General features: G+C 40.3%; 1 protein-coding gene across 1 annotated transcript; it reads left to right on the forward strand.

Annotated features, from left to right (window-relative positions):
• The first annotated feature begins 2,012 nt into the window (after window positions 1-2,012).
• LOC149284347 (BAR/IMD domain-containing adapter protein 2-like 2) lies at window positions 2,013-24,604 on the forward strand. Its single transcript, XM_089496758.1, has 14 exons — window positions 2,013-2,063; window positions 2,317-2,392; window positions 3,478-3,564; window positions 11,567-11,628; window positions 12,656-12,727; window positions 13,182-13,298; window positions 13,478-13,624; window positions 16,048-16,167; window positions 18,292-18,418; window positions 19,001-19,235; window positions 20,949-21,005; window positions 22,402-22,582; window positions 24,265-24,302; window positions 24,529-24,604. Exons 1-14 carry the CDS (start codon window positions 2,013-2,015, stop codon window positions 24,602-24,604), a joined length of 1,446 nt encoding a protein of 481 aa, XP_089352884.1.
• The last annotated feature ends 1,917 nt before the right edge of the window (window positions 24,605-26,521 follow it).

Raw genomic sequence — 26,521 nt, forward strand, 5'->3', positions numbered from 1 at the left:
ACCGGAAGGACAGGACACACAAGAAGAAGGGGAATAACGAAGAGGAGGAGGAAAAGTGACAGAGAAAAGGTAGGAAAGCATTCAGTGAGAGTGGATTAGTAAATGTGTGAGAGTGTGTTAAGCTGTAGTTTATGCTGAATGTTTGTGAATGAGTGTGTGTGTGATAGCATGGATGTGTAAGTGCGGGGGGGGATAGCATGGCATAGGGAGGCTGTAATCACATTCCTATCATGCCCAGGTTCTAGCATGTACTGGTTGCCTGGGCATGATAGGAGTGTGATTGCTGTTAGCTAATAATATATATTAATATTATTATTGCATTTTCTGTCCAATTTTGGTGTGTTACTTACTTTTATAGCATGCCAGGGCGGATTGCAGAGGTCTTGGAAAAAAAAGGGTCAACACTGCAAATATTGACTCTGCATAAACTTAAAGTAATTGTCAATAAAAGCCTTTGACAGAAATGCTTGTAATTATACTTCAGTATACCATAGTAGCATCTAAAAACATATCTAAGAAAACTGCAGCAGCAAACTTTCTGAAGACCAATATTTGTGTCATTCTCAAAACTTTTGGCCACAACTGTATGTGAGTATGTGTGTGTGTGTGTGTCTGTGTTCAGGCTTGTGTAAAGGCAGTATATGTATGTCTATTCATACTATTACTGTTTTGGTCCTAAATGAGTTATTCCCTAAAACACACATTTAACCCGGCGGTATTATTTAGTTTATTTTTTTTTTGTGTCACATTTAATGTATTTTATTAACTAGTGATATGCTATATGCTGGGATTTAATGCTCTGGTAATTCAATTGTATTTGGAAAAAATACAAAATATATATATATATCGGTATATATATATATATATATATAGTGTGTGTGTGTGTGTGTAAAGCAAGGGAGCTGGCCTATTATATTGTTGTAACACAGAATTTTTTATTTTTTTGGGGGGGGGATTGAAAAGCCTAGGTCTTCCCCTTGATGACACGTTAGCCTGCTGAGCACGGACAGGAGCCTCATGGGTTCAATCCCAGGAGACCTAGAAACCAAAAAACTACACCTGCTAGCTACTCCCCTAAAACTAAAGTGTCCTCAGCATTGGCAAGTCCTAGTGGTGCAGTGGCAAGTCAGTTTGGGAATTTAGTGATATAATCTGCACCATTATGACCATGTTGAGCTAATTTATGTGGGTTGGACAGATTGGGCTGGACTTTTGGCCAGTGGGTGTGGTTTTAAATTGGTAATTGATAGCTGTGCTGCAAAGTGTCCATGGAATTTTCTTTTTTAATCGCGGGAAACACCCCCATTTAAAGGGGAAATGGGCAGGGAGCAGCGCGTGTCAAGAACCCACTCCCGGGACCTGGAGGATTAGGGTAATTGACCAGGAGAACCAGAGAAGCAGTGAGTTCCCATGTGTGGTTGTTGCGCAGGTACATGCTGGTCTGTTAGCTACTACAACCATGGTCATATAATTTTTCCCATTAATGGATAACTAACATTTGTGAAATCCCTCTCCTGTGTTCCCTTACGCTGAGGGATATCTAGATGGTTACATATCATTCATTAGCTCTGACAGGGAAGGATCTGAACTAGTAAATTAACTAGTAAGAAAAAACATGAGGGCCCACACCCTGCCAGTAGACCTCTGGTTGGTATGTATGAGAAACATGATTTTTCTTTCAATTAAAAAGACTGAATAGACAATGCTTTATTTATGATGGTCTTTTTGCATGAAGTAGTCTAAGCACACTGGTCTTGAAGTCAGTTTTGCATCATTTCACAGTAGGAGGGACAGACCAGGTGTCTCTATCAGCTATTCCTAGATAATCAAGAGGTGCACTCTTTGTCACAGCACTTTATTAAGCTCCCGGGTGTATTGTTACCTGCATGATCAGGTATCATTCTGCCTAGTGAATTATTAAACCTGCATTCTCTTAACTCACCCTGTGATCAACGTCCAAACTCCGCTGCAAGAAATAACTTCTTTTTCCTGTCAGCTCCAGAAGTGGAACCATGTCTCGAGAAATGGATTCCATTTATTCATCCACTATTGGAACTTATAAAGTAAGTCCCCCTCCATACCTCTGTACTAGCTATGTACATACAAATACTGTTATTCCTAATAGATGTTTCTAGATGTATGCATCATATTTTAATCTTGTTGGGTGTGACTGTTTTTTCTTCTTTGTAGTCAAGAGAATGGGCAATGCCACCTAATTTTCAATAAATCTATAAAGTAGCTTCTATGATTCTGACTTGTATATTGTACCAGGTAGCTCTGCCATAACTGCACACTCTATGTATGTTTCTCTTGCAGAAAATTTTAGGGCAATTTAATCCAGCTCTGGATAATTTAGTGTATCTGGGTAACAATTACTTGCAGGCATTACACGGTAAGTCGTCATTTTGTCATATGTTTAATGCTGGCTGGCCAGAAAGCTGGAAAAGCTCTTGCAATGTACATACTTGCATAGTTTGTGTAATTTGCATTGTAAATTAAAGTAAAGTGCTATACAATGTAAATCAGTCCATAATCTGACACCATAATACAGATAAAAAGCAAGATAAAAAGGGTACATGCAGTGAAGCTCTAATTAGCTGTTTTTTTCCTGTACCCGTGTATTAGTATAGGGAGAATGACTGAAAAAATATTCTCTTTGACTTTTTTTCTTTCTCCCACAAGCTTTCTCACTTTAGTTACTTTTCTTTCTCGTATTCAGTCTGTTATACGGCTCCCTGCTCCCAGACTTTCTTTTCCGCTAATGTCCTCTCTGCTTAGATATATTGTTTCCATCACTCTGAGCTAACTTTCTCTGCCCTCTGTTATCAGACATCTCTGGCCCACATCTGGGACTCTTTCATTCATGCACCTATTATCATTATTTTTTATTATTAATATAGCCCCAACGATGTATACACTACTTCTCACAGTACATTTATTTAAAGTGTTTGACAAAACTAGAACTGACAAACGATTACATTAAGTAAAGAGGGTCCTGCCTGCAATCTTACAATGTTTGATGTATTTCTTTCACTGCCTTTAAAATGATCTTCTGTTGCACATTTCTTATCCGACTTCTCAATTTGATATTTTTTTATGTGACTTTCACTTTCTACAATTTAGTACCGAAAGCCCTGGCCAATTATGTGATCAGTGTTGGATTTGTTAATCAGTTGGTAACATGACAACCATCCTCATTCTGTGTCAACATGCGTATTGGAATGAAACCAGTGAGAGTTAATTTCTCCGTTCTAAGAACACAATATATTCTAGATTTTTATTCTAGTTGATTTGGCCTCACATTATAAACATGCAGCAGAAAGTATTGAATCCTTCGCCCCATACTGTGCCACCAAAGAAACAGAAGTATGATTGTCCACATAACTGATCTACCAACAGTTATGATTCTGACTAGAGACTAGGAGAGAAAGAATAAGGCACTAGCATGGGATATTCATACATTCTCCACTATTCTAGCACTGTCTGAAGTTGCAGAAACATACTACAATGAAATTAAGAAGATTGGGGAACAGGCCCTGCAGAATGCCACATGCTATGGACTTGGTGAGTATATTTGCATCTAGTATCAATTTACCAGATGCTGTTGATGCCAGATGTATTGACATGTCTAGAACTGGAATTGTATATATGATATATTAAAGGCTTTATGGAACACAATGATGTTATTTTAGTATATTGTCATTACCACCAGCATGCTGTGGCATTGGCAGAGAATCGTGCAGGTTATGGCACAAAGAAAATGCTACACCGCTGGCTTCCAATGCTCTCTGTAGAGCAGAGACTTTGGCTTCCTTGGACATGGGCAGTGCAGGTGCTCCTGACACCGCAGCCGTTCAAAGAGGTGCAGTTTTGTTTCAGTGGTTGTGATTTTTTGTTTTAGATCAAGAGCAGAAGATAAACCCAAATATTACATTTACGTAAATCATTTGACACACATTCCAATGCATATTACTATGATGTTTTATTTATGGAGTGCTGTGATTATACTTTTACTCAATAAATCAGCTGAACTAATATGAACATGGGGACAGAAGGACATGTATCTATTATTTGATATGTAATGCAATGTGACGTGATGGTGTTATTTATAGTAAAAACTGAAGTAGGTGTATTAAATAAAAAATAAAAAATACAAATATATATTAATATAAGATGGTAAAATAAACTTTAAATTAACTTCAGTTATTCAGTTTTTTTAAAACATTTTTGGGAATTTTTTGGAATCTCTTTAGAAAAAAAATATACTGGCCTTTTCATGTATAAAGTATATCTGCGATATCCTCAGACTGTTGAGTGTCAAACCATTTATGAAAAGGTTAATGATGTCATAGCCACCATTCTATACCTCAAGATGAAGTCTTTTTACCCAAATGGAGATGAAATGTTTCAATATTTCGGATACGTTTTTACTATTTGTTGACAAGGACACACAGCAATAAGGGCAGAATACAGTTAATCCATGCAGGGTACAAGGTGGATTATGCATATTCTGCGGCAGACAGAGAATGGCACATTAATTAGCAAAAGGAACTGGCGATTAGTATGAGGTGGTTGTAAATTAGCTACTGGGTGCTATAGTATGTATGCAGAGAGAGTACTGGAAACTAATCCTGGATACTGACTGTATATATAAAAAGAGAGCTAGAGTTTAGGACAGGATTACCTTTATGCAAAGGGAGAACCAGAAATCACAATCTCAGGCCATTAAATGGCCATTGATGTAGAGCCATTACATGTGATTAGGTTAAGATCGGAACGCTATCTTGTATTGTGTTCAAGGAGGCAGCAAGCTAGAAGGCCCAAGACTTCCATCATTTGCTAAATCAGCCAGGAAAGTTCAGGGTCTATATGAGGAAAGTATCATGTTTCATTTCCAAGCTTGCATTATTACTTACGGAGTGCAAAATATTACATTTCAAGGAGAGGAAATTGCAGTGACTTATAGGAGTACCCTGTAGATTTAGCCTGCTGTCCCTAATGAGCAAGAGTCCTCACAGCCTATACACCATGCTCTATTGTTTAAATCCTTCACATGCTGTGACAAAAGTGAAAGGGTCCCAAAGTGCTGTTCATGTTCTATAACGGATAAATGTCAGCTTCCACGGTCTGGAGTTTGTCTTCTTGTCTTCTTCTAGTTCCATCCATAAAGCATGATTTGTGTCAATGATGGTGTCTATAATTTGAGACAAAACTGGCAAGTCAACTTCAAGTGAAGCCATATATGCATAATGCACATATGTGTTAGAGTGTTTTTACAGAGTTAGAGCTAAGAATGAAAGTGTTGGGTGTGGAATTACCAACTGTTCAAGAATCAGATAACAGTATAATTTATAACGATCGAGAAATAGTAAATTAATGAGTAATAGGACAGTATACATAAGATATCTGGGGAGAGTTTGGACTTTGGAAGGAGATATTCATTGTGTCCAGAATTCAACCTTATCCGGGCACTGAAATGTAAACCAGGATAAATAAAAGAGCACTGTGATTCTGACAGTACCAGAAATAGGTGACCTGCACTAAGAAATACACAACATTTTCCACATTAACTACTCTAGGTAAACAGTCAACACAAGTGCATGAAAGGTGTGTGCCCTTGTCCAAAAGGCCAACGAAAGCTTTATGAGCTTCCACAACTTGAGATGGAAGGAGATTATTTCATATACAAGAGACCTCTGTAGTCTCAAAAGCTTGCATAACTAGATTTTTCCATGTTAGCTTCAACTAATGACTGTATTTTCTTTTGAGCTAAAATGACATCCATTTTTATTATTACATATATAATAAACAATCACAAATGCATATAGTCTGTTAAGATTAAGTAAGAGAAGTTATCTATTTAGAATTACCATGAGTTTTAGCAATAAATATGTAAAACGAGAAACTAGTGGACAACCAAATATCTCAGACATTATTATTATTGCTACATCTTATTTATAGACCACCAGCAGATTCCATAGCGCTATTACAGAAGAAAAGTATACAAAATTAACAATGACATGAACGCATGTTCAGACTAACTAGTGCAAAGGAGAAGAGATCCTGCTCTTGTGAGCTTACACCTCTATTAGGAGGTTGAGGGAGAATGAAACAGCAGGTGCTTGGGCGAGGATAATTTGATTGTAATGAGAGTAACATGGAGGAGTCAGCAGCCTGGCAATCTCAATGGTGGAGGGGGGGGGGGAGAGATGATTTCTTCTAGAATGCAGGTTGTGCTTATTAAGTATGTTTCTCTGAAAAGAAGAACCTTGAAGCATAAAGAGCTAAGAAATTAAAAGTAAATAAGCAAAACCACAAATCAAACCACAAATAAGCAGAACAGTGGAACCACAAAATCAAATGTGTTGTGTCCGTGCTCTTCCAGTAGGGTGAGCTCTAATCTCAATGTTGTTTCTAAACTCCCGATTTGTAGCAATTGTGCAAAATTATGAATTACAAGAAAAATAAGGATTCAACAGAAATTAGGATGATGTTTTAAATTTTACATTTCATTACAAAAGTGTTAAATTCAGCTCAGTAGAAGGAAAAGTCCGTTCACTCGATAAACCTTTTATTTCTGGTGGTTCAATTGATTTGTTTTTTCACATTCTCCAGTGGGGAGCATGGACCTGTTAGGCAGAACCTCTGGTCTTCCCTGACAGGCCCAGGGAGATGAAGAAGCTATTAAGGTCTATGTCATTATATCTCTGTGGCCTTCTAGTGTCGTGAGGTGGCTGGTTCAGTAGGGTGGTGTCGATTTGGGCACCCGAAATGTTGGAGGGGTGCAAACCACTTATGCTTTTTGAGATCCAAATCCTTCGGCTTTTCTTTCCTGCCCTGATGTTTCTTTTTTCTAGAGCGCATTATGTTTTGTATGAGTGTATTATGGTGTTTTCTCCTCTTTTTCAACAGCCATTGAAGTAGGTTTTGACAAATGCGCATTCCAGTCCTTTGTCACAAGATGAAAACGTATAATGATAATGTGAATCCAACAAAATTATTTCTCTATGTGTTAAATCATTTGTTTTAACTGTAAGCCTCTACCACAATCATTTGAAAGTACAAAGTATAAGTCAGATAACCGGATATAGCAGACATATGATTAGTTTGAACTTTGATCAAGCATTACGACTATCTTTGACTTTAACTAAGTAGATGCATTAACACAAAGTAACGTCTTAGATACCTATATGCCCATGTTATTTCATGTTCATCCTTTTTTTAGTGTCTTTTTTGGCAATAGTTACCTTATAAAACATTTTCTTTGATTCTAACTTCTATGTAACTTTGATCTGGTAATCTTATTTTGTTTGACAGAGAAGTCATAGATATGAACCATTGGCCTCCAAGAATTTTGAAACTCTTGAGAACTCTTTGTGGTCTTTTTTTTTTTTAAACAGGGGTAGCATGAACAAGCACTCATTGATGCATACCTGCCCAAGAGGGACAGTGGTGTTTTAGGGGTTATAGTTAGTGGTATGGTAAGGCTTTATCCAAACTTTTTTCTATGTGAGTTTTTGACTTGATAACTACTATAAAATATGTTTATATGTAGATAATGAATAAATAAACAGCACAAGTTACTGCGTCTTGCCTACAAAATTTGTAAATAAAATAATAGACCAGGGAGGCGCTTCTAGATTTTGGTAAGTCATTCAACACTGACCATAATAGAAGACTAATAGAATAATCTACAGTGTTTGGATGTTAAAATAGTTGAATGGATAAGGTGATGGCTGGAGTGACAGGGCATAGAAAGTTATAGTTAATAGTGTATGTGCAAAGGAATGTTTTGTGTATAGTGGGTTATCTCAGGGATTGGTAGCGGGACCCATACTTTTTATTATTTTTATACCGATATTTAGGCATGTCTTTTTTGCAGTTGATACAAAGGTCTGCAACATTCCTGGAGGAATAAGCCAAGTTACTAACGTAAATTAGAAAATGGTTGAAAGTGTTGCAGTTGCAATTCGAAGTTGATAAATGAAAAATAATGCATTTGGGATATATAATATGTCATTGGGGACATGGTTTGCAGGAAAAACTAAGGGGTCTTAATGTGTGGAGGAGAGAAGAGAAATGAGACGTGATATAAAATTAGAGGATCATATGCTTGTGAAGTTTTGTTTTGTACTGAGAGGGTGATAAATTATTTGAATAGCCGCCCAACAGTATTATTAACAAGCAGTGGAGGACTGCATATTGCAGTTGCTGTCTCTGTTTCTCGGAATTCCATTGGGATTTGTTATTTTACATGTCTGTTAACACATGGCAAGTTGGAAACGGTTGAATACCCCTCGTTATTGCTAAACCCTGTCTGATTTGACCCTGAGTCTTAGAGATTTTACATCGATTCTAGGGTAATGATCAAATCCTTGTGGTCACTGAGCATGAAACCAACTCTCTCATATTCTTGCCAGTTGGTATTCTATATGAGGTCAAGGTAAAATTCCTGAGGTCCAGGAAGTTATTTTTTTTATTTACTTTTTGTTAGTATTGGAAGCAGGCCCGGACTGGGACAAAAAATAGGCCCGGGCATTTAAGCCTGAGCAGCCCATTTTTATTTATTTATTGTTAAAGCCCACCCTTTATGTACCATCTTTGCATTTACTCACTCATTCACACAAATCATTAACACATTCATTAATGCAGTCTCACAAATCATTCAAGCAATTCATCCACACATGAATTCATTAATTGTCATACGCATTCACACAATTCATCCACACATTTATTCATTCATTCTCATACGCATTCACACTACCCCCTCTCCCCATCTTATCTGCCCCTTCTCACTATGTTCCCCCTTTTCACTATGTACCGCCTTCCCCACTTCTCAATATGTACCCCCTCTCACTATCTATCCCCTCTCCCCATTTCTCACTATCTAACCCCTATCTGCCCCTTCTCACTGCACCCCCCTCCCTCACCCTACTTACCTTGTTGCCGGAGCAAGCAGCAACTGCAACCGGGCCCGCAGCAGGGGCGGATTGACTAAGGGACTGATGGAGCTGCAGCTCCAGGCCCCTACATTAAAATAGGCCCAGTCAGGACCAGACTGACTGGGCCTATGCGGCCTCTACGGCCACATTAACGTAGGGACCCTTAAGCCCGCCGCAACTGCGACCGGGTCCGCCACTCTAACGGGCTGGGAAGCCCCCACCAGGGGTCTGCGGCCACACAGGGCTTAAATTAAAAGATCGGGGTTTTTTTTTTTTAACTTTGTTTAACATCCTCCATGTTAAATAAAGTTAACAAAAACTTTATTTAACATGGAGGATGTTAAATAAAGTAACAGCAAAACCCCCCCCCCGATGTTTTAATTTAAACCCTGTGCGGCCACATGCCCGTAAGGCCGTCCCTAGTGGGGGCTTCCCGTCCCCTTAGAGTGGCGGACCCGGTCGCAGTTGCCGCTGGCTTAAGGGGCAGGTGCCCCTTATGCCCTGCGTTAATGTGGCCGTAGAGGCCGCATAGGCCCAGTCAGTCCGGTCCTGACTGGGCCTATTTTAAGGTAGGGGCCTGGAGCTGCAGCTCCATCAGCCCCTAAGTCAACCCGGACCTGCCGCGGCCCGGCCCACCGGGCAAATGCCGGGCCACGGCCTGATTGGAAGAAGGAGGAGAAGAGGCCATACAGTACTTCTCACTTTTGATCCCCTTCAGCTGATCAGTAAGCAGGGTTGTATAGCCCTGTATTTCAGAACCCTGTTTTTCAGCTAGTAGAGGAGGACATCAGAGATTCCAGCAGATCTGGATAGACCAGCTGGGATCCTTTTTAATGTATTCAGTGCTGATACCGCCATAAGAAAATGCACTTACACATCGGTCAGCACACAGGTAGCAATGCTGGCTTTGACTTATAGATAAAGATAAAATAGCAAGGATGTACAATTACAATTGGCCATTTGGGCCACCCTGCTTAGGCGATAATATTATTTCCTAATGACAGAAATGTGTTAAAGCTAAAATCCCTGCTTGGATAGAGGTGACAATTGAGTATTTTAATGATTTTCAGAATAAGCATTATTAAAGTAACTTGGTTTCCATTACTCTATTACTATAACATAATCTTTGTGATGACCTGTTAAATGGTATGGATAGTGCTACCTAGTACCGTATTTGCTCGATTATAAGACGACCCTGATTATAAGACGACCCCCCAAAATCTGAATATTAACTTAGGAAAAAAAGAAAAAGCCTGAATATAAGACGACCCTAAAGGAAAAAAGTTTTACCAGTAAATGTTAATTCATGTAAACTATTTTTTTTAAATAAAAGCTATGATTGAGAAAAATATTTTTTTTTGTTTTTATTTCCTTGTATTTTCCAACCTGTCCCCCAGTTACGCACATCTGCCCCAAGGCTTGCCACACCAATATGGCACTGTGGCCCATGATATGCCTTTTAACCCTCTATATGCCACTGTGCCCCATGGTATGCCTTTTGACCTCCTATGTGCCACTCTGCCTCCAGAAATGCCTTATACCCCTATTTCCCATTCTGGCATTTAGGGGGTTAAAATGCATATTATGGGGCAGAGTGGCATATAGGGAGGTATAAGGCATTCCAGGAGGCAGAGTGGCATTAAGGGAGTTAAAAGGCATTGTATAGAGCACTCTGCCTCCAGAAATGCCTTATACCCCTATATGCCACTCTGGCATTTAGGGGGTTAAAAGGCATATTATGGGGCAGAGTGGCATATAGGGAGGTATAAGGCATTTCAGGAGGCAGAGTGCTCTATTAAATGCCCCCTTAACGCCACTCTGCTTCCTGAAATGCCTTATAACTCCCTATATGCCACTCTGCCCCATAATATGCATTTTAACCCCCTAAGTGCCAGAGTGGCATATAGGGGTATAAGGCATTCCAGAAATGCCCTATGCCCCCATTTAACACACACACACACACACACACACACACTTACCGGGCTTCCAATTTCCTGCTGTATTGCCGGGGCAGCGGGTTGACGTCTCCTTCCACTGCAGCCGGAAGGAGGTGGAGTTGGCAGCGGGGGTTTGTCTGCGTCCGTCGCGGATACCTTCCCCGGCTGTCAGAGATCAGAGTTCCCCTGATCTCTGACAGTCGGGGAAGGTATCCGCGACGGACGCAGACAACCCCTGCTGCTAGCCACACCTCCTTCCGGCTGCAGCGGACGTTGTCTACGCGAATCGCTTAGACGTCAACCCGCTGCCCCGGCAATACAGCAGGAAGCACCGGTAAGTGTGTGTGTGGGGGGTGTGGGGTGTGTGTGGGGTGTGTGTGGGGTGTGTGTGGGGTGGGAGACAGGAGGATCCAGGTCCCCTGCAGCGGTGCGGGGGATCTGGATCTTGGTCTCATAATCAGACCTCTATTTGAGGTCTGATTAGAAGACGACCCCGATTAGAAGACGAGGGGTATTTTTCAGAGCATTTGCTCTGAAAAAAACCTCGTCTTATAATCGAGCAAATACGGTATTCATCCTAGTTACTCCATCATAGGAGGAAACTAAGTGTAGTTTTTTTCTTAGTCTATGGTCTTATAATGCGAAAATGCTAATACATTGAAGTTTAACAATATTAATATTTCTCAGGTCAGCTGCTTATACAGATGGCTGATAGCTGTAAAACTGCAAGTGCTGGGTTGAATGTGGTGGTAAGTATTCTAGTGTTTTACTTAAAGGAAACCAGGTATTAAGTCTTAACTTGCTGTTGGATTTCTTTATGATGCAGCCACTGATGTCATGTGCGTTTTAGTTGTGCAAAGGCTGATGTGTCTAAGCTACATCTGGATAGTATGAAACCCCCCCCGGGCTATTTTTAAATAGAGATCTGTAGTGCATGGTCCAGGAGCTCCCTGCTCGTAAGGTAATTCTTAGTGCTTTGTACATACAGTAGTTGTGATGGAAAATATATGTTCCCCCTTAAATAAAAAAAAAAACAAATTTGTGACACATCTTAAATTCTTTACAGGTCATCCAAATTAAAATTTTAAAGAACATAATAATAGGCTGACGCAAGTTCTAAAACAGAAAACCAAAACCATTAAGGCTGGCCTGCCACAGGGCTAAAGTACTTTACATATATTGGTAAAAAACCATAGGAAAGCCTAAAAATAGTTTTTTCCACGTACTTTTGTTGACGAACATGGAAATTCTAGTTGTGTAACAGTTACATGCAGCAATTTGATTTCTTAGGGACTAATGTATGGTATTCTCCTGCACACGTCTGCAGTCACGTGGCAAAACACTACTGAGAATTGTGTAGAATACTTCATGTCAAACAGTGGCGTAATTAATGAGACTGAATGGAGTCTAGCATGGGGCACCGGTGGAATCTGTTCTGGGAGAACCTGGGTGTAACCTCTAATCCTAGTGAGCCATGAATAGAACAGTGTAAAGGAGCTTTCTGCTGTCTCAGGCCCTATTACATCCTGCTAGGCTACCAGGGACTCCTCCAACATACATCTGTGTTCCCTCTCAGGATGGTATAAGAAAAGGAAAGGGGGTTCAAACAGCATAGGTATAAGAAAAAGATGGAGGTTAAAGAGGACAGGTATAGAAAAAAGGAAAGTAGATTAAAACAACAATGGAAGAGGTCCCAACAAAAGCAGGGGGTAATGAAGCCATTAATACAATGTCCTACAAATCAAACAAAATAAATGTTATATATTCTCTGTTTAGTTTCAGACATTACATGGCGAGATAATACAACAAATGGACAAGAACACTAAGTTGGATGTGCAGTTCATACACGTGAGTAGCGGATTTACATGTATGTACATATATTGTTATCAGTGATGACAAATCATGGCCAGCCCCGTTATGCAGGCGACTTCTGAGGGAGCAGAATGGGTGGGGGACATGGCCAGGTTTTTTTCTTGGGGAAAAGTAAGTATATGTGTATTGCAAGCTACATAAGCACACTTCAGCCCAAATACAGTGTCAGTGCGGGAGGACTGTGCCTCATTTATACAGTAGTGCTGGGGCAGGAAGTCGGCAGAGAAACAGCCCACTTAGGGTGTCAAAAACTCACTCTATATTGTTTTCTCTTTATTGTTCCACCTATTTTCCTTACAAATGCAGGGTACTTTGCAACTACAGGGTAATTCCTGGAACCCCTGTGATTTAGCCTTCCTTGGCTGTATTTCACTTTTAACGTAGGTACATATCGTTGTGTCTAACCCTTATTTAATCCCATATTCAACAGGACAGCCAGACTCGCTATGAAATGGAGTACCGCAGCAAAGCAGCCACTCTTGATAAATACATGTCAGATGCCTGGAGGATGGAGAGACAGAAAGATCGCAAACTTAGGCAGATGAAAGTGAGCATGAGTAGACAACATCATTTGTTTAATTATACTGCTCTGTAATCTTATTCTGCATTTCTCAATCATTTCTATAAACAACTCTTCTATGTTTTCACTGTTTTGCTATTTTTAGCTGTATTTGTAAGTTTACTGTCTGTCTTCCCTTCATCTTGTATGTTTCTTCTTTTGAACAGGAGAATGTAAACATGCTTCACTCGGACATGCTGTCGTTTGTAAAAGAAAGTCAGAGAGAGGCAGAACTGGAGGAGAAGCGTAGGTACCGGTTTCTGGCTGAGAGACACTGGATGCTTTGCACCTCCTTCCTACAGTACCACAACAGGGTAAGTGGTCTACTCTAGCACATGTAAATGCAAGACTTTAAAAAGAAACAGTCTAATGTACCTTATAACAAAAACACTAAAGCCCCATTTAGCTAAGCAGACGTTTACAGAGTGGATAAAACATAGCTAATCTTTTGGATGTAAATAAGTATGGTATGCATGATAAAGCATACCTCCCAATTTCTACAGGTCCCGAGTCCCCGAGCTCTACAGCGGGACAGAGATAGAGCTTGGCATCACAGCAGGGTAGAGTGGTAAAATTAGCACAGTTGGGAGGTATGAGGAAGCTTTTTCAATACGCAAAAGATGGGAAATATGCACAAAAATGGATGTGATGCCAAAGCTGAAAATATAAACCCAAAAGAAAATTTTGACTGCAGGACCAATGTGAGAAACCTAGGCTTCCTGTATCTCCTGAGGACAACATCAGGGTGTGTCTCTGTATGGAGAACATGAATAGAAAGGGATTCTAGCACAAAGTTTAGAAAGTTGTCTCATCACTATCGCACCCAGTGGAATGTTCTTATAAGTTGTTGGTTGCTGTAGTGATGACACCACTTCCAAACTTTGCATTAGAATCCATTGTATCCATACCCCTCTGTGTTTTTTGAAAATTCTAAAAATTCAAACTCTGAACAGAAGTTCCTTAAAACTTAAATGCCACATTAAAACCTCCAGCATTCACAATCACATGCAGATAGCTCAGCCATTGCCATGGGTGATTGCACAGATGTCCATAATGACTCTTTAGCAAATGTATCATTTTCCCAGTTGTGATAAATGCCACTGAGGTGAGCTTCCATTGATAGAGTATATGGACTATCTGCTAAACTCTTTATTAAATGTCTGGAAACTCTAGAACTAAGTTCCCATCCACAAATAAGTTTTAATGTATTTGTCTCAGAAATGATGAAGCCCTTTATAGTAGACTTGTGTATTCGTCATGAAAACGAACATGAAGAGTGCGTTTTCTTGTTCATTCCGAAGACACGCCGAAGAGAAGACAGCGGCGGTAAAACGTAGGCAAAGACGAAGACACACACCACGAAGATCTTCATGATCGTCTTCGTCTACCATTCCCCCCCCCTTCTAACTTACCTTGTCTTTGCGGCATCGCGGCAGTTCCCGGAAGTGGAAATCCGCAGGTTCGCCGTCACGGGTTACAGGGCAGTGCGAATGAGCCTATTGGTCGCCTAAAGGGACCTCCTCTGGCATCAACCAATTGCACGGCCTTTGTAAGTTGTAACCCCTGACAGCAAACCAATGGATTTCCGAGCCTTTTGGTTGCTTGCACGGTCCTTTAACCTACGGATTTCCGCTCCCGTTATCTAACGCAGCATCGAAGGGGTTAACGGGAGCGGAAATCCGTAGGTTAAAGGGCCGTGCAAGCGACCAATAGGCTCACTCGCATGGCCCCTTAACCCTTTAAAAAAAAAGTTAACCCCTAATAAAATTTAACCCCAATGCTGCAACTTACCCGGCACATCCCACTGGTCTCCCTCCTTGTTCAATTAGTTAAATGTCCATGCAAGCGACTTTATTGGCGACCAATAAAGTCGCTAGTACGGACATTTAACTAATTGAACAGGGAGGGAGACCAGTGGCATCTGCAGGGTACGTTGCAGCATTGAGGTTTTAAAAGTCTGCACGAGTGACTCTGTTGGCAATGGCAGACGAGCCCCCTGCTGACGACCAATAGAGTTGCTCATACGTACATTTAAACTCCTGGCGCCAGAGCTGCGTTAACCCCGTATTAACCCCTTAACCGGGAAAACTAAGAAAAAACGAACACGAAGAATGTCCACGAATATTCGCCCAAAGAGAAGACAGGAACAGGCGAATATTCGCGGAATACGAACATTTTTTCCCCCCCAAAGATGAGCACGAAGATGAACACGAAGAGCCCCCTGGTGTCCAAGTCTACTTTATAGTCTATGATACCTTTTTAGCAGACCAACATTGCCATAGAATAATGTGAAGTCCTATATGCTTCCAGGACTTCAGAGTTCCCTTTGAGTTCCTACCAAGCTCATCCTTTATTCATATAAACACTGAACTGACCAGGGTGACCTGCATTCATTTTGGAAAGACTCCATATCTAGCAATTAATTGCATTTTATTCATTACCCTTTCATAGAGAAGAGCACATTTCTCCTGAGCTGTTTAGGAAAACCTCTGAGATCAGTGCTTCTTCAAACTCAATTTAACAGAGAAAACAGTGCTTATAATGGGATTTGCATACATGTAATGTTTGTTTATGCTTGCTACTGCTGAGGCATCAGATCATGTATTTATGACCTTCTCAATTCACTCTTAATATCTATATTACCTTAAACGATTTGACTAACATGTATGTATGTACAATGAACGTACATTTAAAAATGGATACATCTTTTTGTAAAGGTGAATTCTCTGTATTCTAGGCTCAAGGTGTGCTTCAGGCACGTGTACCATCATGGAAAGAACAGATTGATGCCAGCAGAGCAGAGTCCCAAAACTACATGCCCAACAGGCCCACCCCTAATCCAAGGGACTCAACTATGGTAGGAAAATGCATTGGTATACATGTTTGTGTGTTCACACCCATTAACACTGGGATGTGTCCACTGTCTGAATAGGTATGAAGCACCGACTGGTTTCAGCGTGAACAAACGCCCTTATCAAGGTGAAACATGATGGTGAAACCGGTGGGTGTTTTTAGAAATAAAGAAAAGAACTGCTTTGACTATTATCCTGGCTGATGTTCCTACTTTTTCCTCATCCATGATTGAGGGTGATACATTTGTATCCAGTGAGTACCTACTCCTCTGTCTCCCCTGTCTCTCTCACTGAAAGCTTTTTTTGTATATTCATTGTTGCTACCTATAGAGTGAAGTCCACGTTATAAGCAGCTCCGGTGATCCTTTGCTATATATATTGCTATACTTTGCTATACAGATATATTTCAACAATACCACAAAATAAGGTTATTAATAATAATATTAATGCAATGACCCAGGTTTAAAAATTCTAGAAGATTGGCACGCACGTGTTTCTTAACCTACTGGCCATATTGAGTTATGTCAAGGGTTTCTGTACTCTGGATGTATATGCAGTGGTCACTGTGGATCCTTTGTTTTGGTGGTTAAAATTCTTGAACTGAGTTGAACAGAGTTCAATATAAACAACAGTTCTGCTGTAAAATGTGGTGCAGTCACTATAGCAACCAATGGAATGTTCATGTTGATAGTTCGGGTTTTGTCATGTTGTGCAGGAATTGCATTTATAGTCCTTCCAGAAATACTAAAGGCATAAAAATTACTAACTAAGCCCAGAAGCACAAGCAGAAAGATAACATACAAGCAACTGTATCTTATGACATTCCACAAGATTATTCAAAGAGGGATGATATTATCTGAACAGAATCTGGAATGGAAATGTACAACATAGCAAATATATTTTACTTGTTCGAATCTTTAAAAAGTAAAAAGTGATTCCTCACTTTTTTTTTACTTTTTAAAGCTTTAAACAAACAGCCTATGCTATCTATGGAGGATTTGTCAGGGCAGAGGAAGTGGCTCATTATTCAGGGTTTGCCATCAACCCAACTTCACAGTCTCCTTTTAAACCAAGTGTCCCTAAACTATTGGTCATTTCAATATAAACATTATATGAACAAAAGTATGTGGACACCCCTCCTAATTATTGACTCACACTTCACTATCTGGAAGTCTAATGTACAAATCTGGTATAAGTGGACACCAGGAGAACATTCCCTACTGGAATGCATAGAGCCAACTGTAAAGTTTGGTGGAGAGATAATGGTCTGGGGCACCAGTTTTGTTTGAACATGACTGTGCCCTAGTGCACAAAGCAAGGTATATAAAGACATGATTTGATGAGTATGTTACAAAGGAACTTATATGGACCCCACAGAGCCCTGACCTCAACCCCACTCAACACCTTTGAGATGTATTGGAGCACCAATTGTGAGCCAGGCCTTCTTGCCCAACATCAGTGCCTGACCTCACAAATGCTCTACTGGCTGAATGGGCAGGGATTCCCCCAGAAACACTCGAAAATCACGTGAAAATAGTGGAAGGCTGCTGTAGCTGAAAGGGGGGGGGGTCTATATTAATACCCATGGTTTGTTGGGTGTCCAACAAGCTCATATACATGTGATGGTCAAGTGTCCACATATGTTTTGATCATAGAGTATATATATATATATATATATATATATTGAAAGAGCTGTTTGTTGTTTGTCTAATATGAATGTTTTAAATCAGTTTTCTGCTGCCCTTGAATGCAAATGAAATGTACAGTACATATTAATTTGCATGTAGTACCAGAATATAAAGGTTCATGTATCATGGTTACTTAACTATTTTGTTACATGCAATTTAATTGATGGTAGTTACATAGATGTGCATATGGTCATACAATGGAAAACAGAAATGCATATATATGTTTTGGTGTATGTTAACGTGAATCTTTGTGGCTGTTTATGTATACAGGTGACAAACTGGACCACAGTTATAAAGTGTAATTCTGTCCAAGAACTGGTCTTTATATATGTTTTATTACTTCATACTTTCCCTGTGTTATTTCACCGTCTGCAATGGCCATGAAAGACATGTGGATTAGCAGATAAAATACATGTGTGTATAATGTTGTGTCCTCTCCAGACTCCAAGACCTGGGGATGTCTTGCCCACATTGAGTCATGGGCCTAGCGCTGCAGATCAAAATGAACGGAGAGGCCCAGCACGTTCTGACACTGCCAGGAGAGGCTTGCCCAGAACACCATCCAGTGGTGAGGAGTATATCTACCAGAAGAATGTGTGCATGACCCACGTTTCACTAGCACACCTGGGAACTGGTTTGCCCAGGTGTGGCTTTGTGGCAATGCTTTTTGATTCTTGATGAAGTTTTTAGTTAAAAGTGTGCTTATGTAGACAAAAGATGTAGCGTTTAAGGTTTTACGATATCTTTTAGCCTTGGACTAACACCGACACGTCTCTGGATGTGGGTGTAACCCATCCCCACAGTTTTTTTCACCCCTTGCCCTTTATTGATAAATGGGGGTTAGCCACAGCTCCAGAACCTGGCACCCTCCACTATTAGCACCTGTATGGAGCAGAAAGGGACATAGCTTCCTCTGAAAATTTTAAATGGATGCTCACTAGGCAAACGGCATACACAGTTAGCACTTCATGTCTATTGGTGTGCAGTGATGGTTAACGGTAACCCCAGTCACTGTGATACAAAGTCTACAAAATTGTTGCGCATTTCCTTCATTCTCTCCTCATATTATATACAAATTTGGACCATCCAGGCATTTATTTGGAAATACATGGGTCCTCTGTTCAACTCGGCCTTGTCTCTGTCTGTCTAGGGTCCCTGTCAAACTCCCAGCACCGCACTCGTTCCAGTTCCTTTGGAGAGGTGGCAGTAGCAGCAGTGGCAGCAGCGGCAGCCAATTCAGGAGCCAAGAGGGTTCAAGCTTTAGTGGACCACAACACAGGTGGAAACCGGACCCTGCTCCAGTTTACAAAAGGGACCGTGATCACAGTACTAGTGCCGGAGGCGCAAAATGGCTGGCTGTATGGTAGACTGGAGGGGCTATCCGCGTAAGTTGAATATATTTGGCCCCTGTAGCTGTATTAGAGGCCGCGGTCATGGCCACAAGTATAATTACTCCCACAGCATTTATGCTGCTCAGAAGCACACTAAATATGATGCCATATCCAGCGTGGCGCTGACTGGGAGACGTGCAAAGACTGGGCCACAGTGATATTAGAAACTGTGTTTTTCAAATATACTTTAAAGTGCCGAGATTTCCCTATTCTAAACAAAAAACATTCTATCCTGAATCCAACATGTGCAGTGTGCCCAAAAATGGCACCAAGAAATATAGGAATATAGGGCTGGTTTTCAATTATTTCCAGGGCTGGTTTAAATTTCCTATTCGGCCCTGTTAGTCTGTCAGTTCTAGTTTTGTCATACCCCTGGAATGTGTATATAGTAAGAAGAGCTGTGTACATTATTTATCCTATAAATATATATATGATAATAATAAGAAGACGAATTCAGCCAAAAAGCATTTGTGATGAGAAGGCCTGGCTCGCAATCAGCTTTCTAATTCATACCAAAGGTTTAAAGTGGGGTTAAGGTCAGGGTTCTGTGCAGGCCACTCAAGTTCTTCCAACCTTAACTCATTAAACCATGTCTTTATGGATGTTTATGTACAGAGGCATAGTCATGCCAGAACAGGAAAGGACCTTCCCCAAACTTTTGCCTCAAAGTTGGAGGCATACAATTGTCAAAAATGTCTTTGTATGCTGCAGCATTAACATTACCATTCACTGTAATAAAGGGGCCCAGTCCAAACCCCTAAAAACAACCCCAGACCATTATGCCTCATACACCAAACTTTACAGTAGGCAGTATGCATTCCGGTAGATAAAGTTCTTCTGGCATCCGGAAAACCCAGGTTCATCCATAAGACTTCCAGGTCAGTGAAGCTTGATTCGCCAGTCCAGATAACATGTTTCCACTGCTCCAGAGACCAGTGTCCAGAGACGCCACTCTAACCGATGCTTGGCATATCGATATTCAGTTTGTGTTCATATGGCAAAGGTGGCATCCTATGAGAGTGCCATGTTTAAAGTCACCGAGTTCTTCAGAGTGACCCATTCTACCATCAAATGTTATACACCTGTTAGGAATGGGTGTGTCTGAAACATCTAAACTTAATAATTAGGAGGGGTGTCCCAATACTTTTGGTCATAGTGTAAGTGGTCAACCAACATGAGACATAGTAATTTGCAACTTTATTGAACTGTTACTGTACCAAGGGCTGTATAAATACAATAAGTAAAGTAGCCATGTCTCATACATTTTTATTAATGCCCCTTTTGGAAACTCTCACTTATATTTGTCTAACTCCTGCCAAGACCTAAACGGCACATGCACAGAAATTTTGGGATAAGCCTGTTTAATTGATTGTATGACAGGTTTTTACTCTGAGGCAAAGAAATGTGGGAAACTGATGCAGGGGGTTTTGAATTATGTTTTGCAAGGAAAATGAGGTGGATGTAGAGATGAGCAAGAAATTGATTGTGGGTGAACAACCCATGTGTGTGTGTGAGGAACATTCTGAGGCTTGAATGCTCTACCTCATCTACATAATATTAGAATATTAAAACCACAAATTACAATAGTATAAATTATAACCATTTATATCTGAAGCAGTTTGTATGTGTATTAGGTCAGGTTTTTGGGTGGAATGGCATGAAACCAGTATGTAACATAAATGTGACTCTGTCTTTTTTTATTCCCAGGACTGGCTGGTTCCCAGAAGCCTATGTGAAATCTGTGGACAGAGACCAGGATTCCAGGTAAAAAAACACTGGATTGGTTTATTGAAATGGGAGTGACTCTACAGAAATGCAGCACTGGTAGAACAATCCAGTAAAATGTCAGCTACAGAGCTGAAGATAAACCAATAGTATGACAATACATCTATTGTTCTTTCTAGCTACTGTTATACCAGATGGGCCCAGTTTGATATACATTCTGAACCTTATATAGGAAAATGTTCATTGATCAATCAGTGATAGGATCAAGGTCATATATTTTAAGAATTCTGCAGTAGACCTGCTAAGTTTTATGCTTGTTTGGACAGGGCCTTCCTCATCTGTTGTTTCTGTAAGTCAAATTGTTATGTTATATACTACTTGTTATGTCCTGTCTACTAAATATCATATAGCCCTAAATGGCTCATGGGCTGACCCTATGGCTCTTGGTGCCCTAGACAAACTGCAATTTGAGACCTCTTCTAGCTGCCAAGTTTGGCCTTGGATCAGGAGCATAACTAGAAACCACAGGGCCCTGGTGGTCCCCCAACGTCAACAGCTGGTCTGTGCCATCATTGCCCCCAAACAACTTGTCTGTGCCTTCTTGCCCCCCAACATACACTCTGGCACACATATGTAAACACATTTACACAAATTACACACATTTACTCATATTATCACACACACAATTACGCATCCATGCCCATGCACACACACACACACACACACTTACACACACTTACACATCCATGCTCACAAACACACACACAATTACACATCCATGGTCACACACATACACGCAAATGCGTGTTTGCCTTCTCAACCTAAACTACTATACACTATATCCATGCTCACATGCATACATACATATTGCGGCAAGGTAACAGAGTCTGTCTATATCAGTAGCAGATTGGAGCGCTCTATATTCCCAGCATGGAAGTCAGCAGGTGGATCCAATTAACCTGCAAAGAGGTGTTTAAAGGGTCAAGCCAGAGGCCCTAAGACTTTACGAGAAAGGTGTTTGGAGTTTCTTGTTTGTAAAGGGGCCATCCTGCCACAATATATACATACATCCCACCCCTGCTTACCTCTAACCGCTCTTGCAGCTTTCTCTCCGGTTGCTCCCACACTTTGAGAGCAGCCTCAGTTTCACTACAAGGTCACGTGATGTAACGTGACTCAGTGCTGGTTCAAAATTGTTTAGAAAGGGTCCTTCCGACCTGGAGCATGGCCCCTGTCGCAGCTGCAACTATTGCCCCTGTAGTTACGCCCTGGACATGGATAATCAAAGCAGGGATTAGATGACTAATTATGGGCTGTCTTGAAAAGGCATTTGAAAAGCAGTTATTTGTCTATGCCCGCTGTCAGGTCTGTATTATAGTTTGGTAGACCATGCATTACCAGCTTAGCTTTTCAAGAAATACCACTGTTCCTACAGGTTATTTGCTCTGCGTAGTGCACACAGTACAGGGGATCTCTTGGATGGACCCGATAACTTCCCACAGCCAGATTACAGACCAAGCCCTAGGGACCAGGGCCCTTCAACCCCAAACAGCCGACGAGGAAGCGAAACTAACGCGGCACCTCCACCCCTTCCATTAAACAACAATGCAGGAAAGGTAAGGCACCAGAATATACCTATATTGAAGAGTTTCTGTGTGAGGTGTTGCTTGAATTCACAACCTTACTCAAATATTTATAATACTTCCGTTTTATGTAAATGTTGTACTGCCATCTAAATTGTGAAATAATGTATTTAGAGCGATTTTGGGGGAAAATGGTAAAACTGGAGCAATGAGAAACATTCCATTTGGTTGCTTTGGTGCAATTACTCAATTACTCATTCTCTAGTCTACAACAGCATAGAAGAGGTGTTATAAAACTGACTGCTTCGCTCAAATACCCGGTGGGCCGCTGGCCTACATCATCTGGCCCTCCAGCACCAGATTGGGTGCTGCTTCACGCGGCCAGCACTTGGATATGCCCGGCTGCATACTATGCGAGCATAAAAATATGTCAGGCGGCCGCTGGCCCTATGGTAACACCACTGGCACAATACACTTGCTATGTTACCTTAAAATGCTGTTTTGCCTGTTTTGTGTCTCGATGAACAGATTATTTATAGATTCTTTTATGCTGTTGCTACAATTTTCTTGTTTCCTAACTCCCCTTCCAGTCACACGCTGAACATCACCCCTCTTCTCTCCTCAGCAGGGCCCCTTTAGCTACATCCTCACCTCCATGACCCCTGAGCCACTCTTCTGGTGGATACAGGATGACAGCTCTGACTGTTAAACCGTATGACAATAAAGCTTTAGCCGGGCCCTGCAGGGGAGATCCCACACTGTGATTGGATAGTCTAAAGAGAGGGTGGGAGGGCAAATGATAACGTATTGGCACAATGTGGGCACACCCATTGCAGGGTGTGGTGAGAGCTGTGTTGGTGTGTTTTGTGTGAAGCATCCTTACGACCTTGGTGGGTTATGTGTAAAAAGTGATCACATTCCAGGCAAAAACCTCAATGTAATAGATTAAAATAAATAAAAAATAAGACATGTACTTTCTAAAAATCCTTAATCCTTAAAATCAGGCAGCAAAGGAACAAGGAAATGGGTTACTTGGTTCAAACTCCAAGAACTTTGCCCTTTCCTAGTATAATATACACAGAAAGGAATAATTCAGTACTAACTAACTGTTCTTGGAACATTAACAAGCTGAAGTCATTAAAAGGACAGTAATGTCTAAAGTCTATTGCTACAACATGAAGGGGGTTACCCAAAAAGTGAGCCTTTCTGCTAACAGATGGTACAGAGTATCTGCTCTTTTGAACAGAAATCTTTAGCTATATTTATAATTAAGACATGCCACTTGTAATACAGATTAGATTAAATACATCCCAAACACGTACATGAAAACCCAGAGCTCTTCCCTTCTTGTTCCACATGAGCAATGTTGAGTAGGAGAAGTGGGGCTATGTACGAGGCTATGGCTAGTCACTAGTACATCAAAAAGTAGCCAGGACCACCCATGCAGCGGTAAAATGAAGTATTGCCCTAGAATCTCTAATAAGATGCTACACAATACCTCCAGGGCAAATCCAATGAGGTCGCAGGTATGCACATAAGCCCTCCATCTGCCAGCACTTTGTCATGAAATGTTACCATCGCTCTTAACTACCTAAGCAGTTTAAAATTATAGATAGATGGTGGTGTGCCTGTGCTCTGAATTAATACTTAATAGCACAGAAATACAGGGTTCTTTGTATTGTTTGTTTTCACTCTTTTGTACCTGTTCTTTCCAGAAGGCTCCGGCTGGCACTCGTGGAGACCTGTTTCCCAAGTAAGTTAATTACTTGTGTGTCTCTCTGTACCCACCTACGAGAGAACTAGATTCAAACAATTATTCATTATTATCTCTAATACCAATTAAAAATAATAAGAAACTACCAAAAATATATATGAATAGTGAATCAGATTCCATAAACTATGTTTTTCTCATGTCATGTGAGCGCATGTAACAGGATATTTGTCAAACTGCTCACAATTTGTTTTAACACTTTTTTCAGGGGAACAAATCCCTTCGCAACTGTGAAGCTCCGTCCCACTGTGACCAATGATCGTTCGGCTCCTCTCATACGATGAGACTCTAAATGTGAAAATGCAGCTTGGTCACGTGTGGTCAGCAGACTTAAAATCCTTTCTCATTGAACTGGATCTCAATCCATCACGGAGTGTAACCATAGAAGTGTCCCATCATGTGTTTACTGGCTGGAGACTTTGCACATAGATTAAATTATCCACTAAATGTAAATAAACACTCTGGCCTATCTATGACCTAATTACAATAGTTTTGTTTTTGAATGATATCTATATGTAACTTCTATAACAGCTGCTGCATGCTGAAATGAAATGTGAAATCCGTGATTTATTGTAATTAGAACACTTGTAAATATAAACATGCTCTGAAAATTGATCCAATTATATATGAATCTCTTCAGAATAAATGAAGAATAAACCAATTTGCCCAGACAGTGCGTGCATTTATTCTGGCTTTTGCACACTTACTTTCAAAAGAGTTTCTTTTAAGCTGATCATTAAGCATAATTGAACCGTTACAACATACAGATTGCCACATGACATTTGGCATAACTGCAAGCAACGACAAGAAAATAGAATATAATTTTTATTTTATGTTATAATATATATGCACAGCTTAATAACATCCAGGGCTATTCCACATAAATCTAAGCAACAGATGTAGTTGAGACCAGTGGAATGTTTTGGCTGAGTTCTGCCCTAAGTCTGACCCCGCCACTTCCCTCAACAGTCACTGTCCTTTCTTCTCAGGGCCTGGATATGATGTCATATATCAGTGTGCACCAAGGACATACAGCACAGGACCTGAGGACACTCAGTGAAACATTAACCCACCCATCTGGGGGCACTGAGCATTGCATGTGTCCTTCCTGAAGTATTCAAGGAGCCACTACCAGACATATGAGAGCTTTAGCTTTTGGATTGGCCAACACTGGGTTGGCTAGTCTAACCCAAATAAACAACAATTACATAGTAAACCAAGTGGGACATTGTTAAAGCATGGGCAAGATTCATCAACATCATATCCAGCCTCTAGTACTGCTTAGATACATTTCTTTCTTGGTCTGTTTCATAGGCAATATAATAAAGTAGTGTATCTGACATTAGATAATATGTTAACGATGCCTTTCCATGTCAATAAAACAAACATTAATTGAGCTCTCTATACAATACCAACTTTTAAGAAGCTTTTTTGTTTTTTATAGGAACAATACGCTTGTGCAAATTAATGATGCAAACTGTTTTACTTGATTTTACATATTACTTATTCCTGAAGGTGGCGATTAAAAATTACTAGGAATTGTGTTTCTTGTGCAACATTTGGTTATAAAAGTTATGTTTAGCTGAGTAGGTAGAACGGCACATTTAAATTGCTAGACTTTATGAGTAGCTACAAAGGTGTCCTTGAAATTTCTTTATTGCTCTAAAGGTTACAAGTTTCTAGATTGCATTAATGTCTTCTAGAGTATGACCTATTTCCTAAAAAACACACAGTAAAAAATGTATAATTATTATTACCATTAAGCTTATTTCTGGCAACCTTTATGAAGGTTGGAATGAGAACAACATGAGTACGTAAAGGGAGTGGGCTTCAGTGCAGGACATGAAATTATCTAGTGCTTGACACATTTTGCCACAGATGTATTTAAGGTAAAATAGTCAAAAACAACTAAACTAATTGAAAAATTGAAAACCATAGTTTCAAGAAATAATTCTTTTTAATTTTTTTAACTGTTTTTATAGCGTTTTCTGTTGATTTAACAAGGAAAATAAAATGTATATCCACCTGGTGTTTATATCAACGTCCAGGATAAAAAATGTGGCTTGTAAAAAACAATAATTATAGAAAATACATCAATATAAATTTCATACAATATTCTCATACCAATTGTGATCAGAGGGATGAAAGGGAAAAGAAAACATATGGGTGCATCAGCAGATTATGTTGCACAAAACTCCAAA

Source organism: Sceloporus occidentalis, unplaced genomic scaffold (assembly GCF_023333645.1).
Source record: "Sceloporus occidentalis isolate IW3139 unplaced genomic scaffold, rSceOcc1.0.p SCAF_94, whole genome shotgun sequence".
Classification (NCBI taxonomy): Eukaryota; Metazoa; Chordata; class Lepidosauria; order Squamata; family Phrynosomatidae; genus Sceloporus; species Sceloporus occidentalis.

Coding starts and splice junctions, on each gene's coding strand:
- LOC149284347 (XM_089496758.1), top strand. CDS start 2,013: ATGTCTCGAGAAATGGATTCCATTTATTCATCCACTATTGGAACTTAT. Junction 18,419..19,000: donor GCCCAGAACACCATCCAGTG/GTGAGGAGTATA, acceptor CTGTCTGTCTAG/GGTCCCTGTCAAACTCCCAG. Junction 19,236..20,948: donor AGACTGGAGGGGCTATCCGC/GTAAGTTGAATA, acceptor TTTTATTCCCAG/GACTGGCTGGTTCCCAGAAG.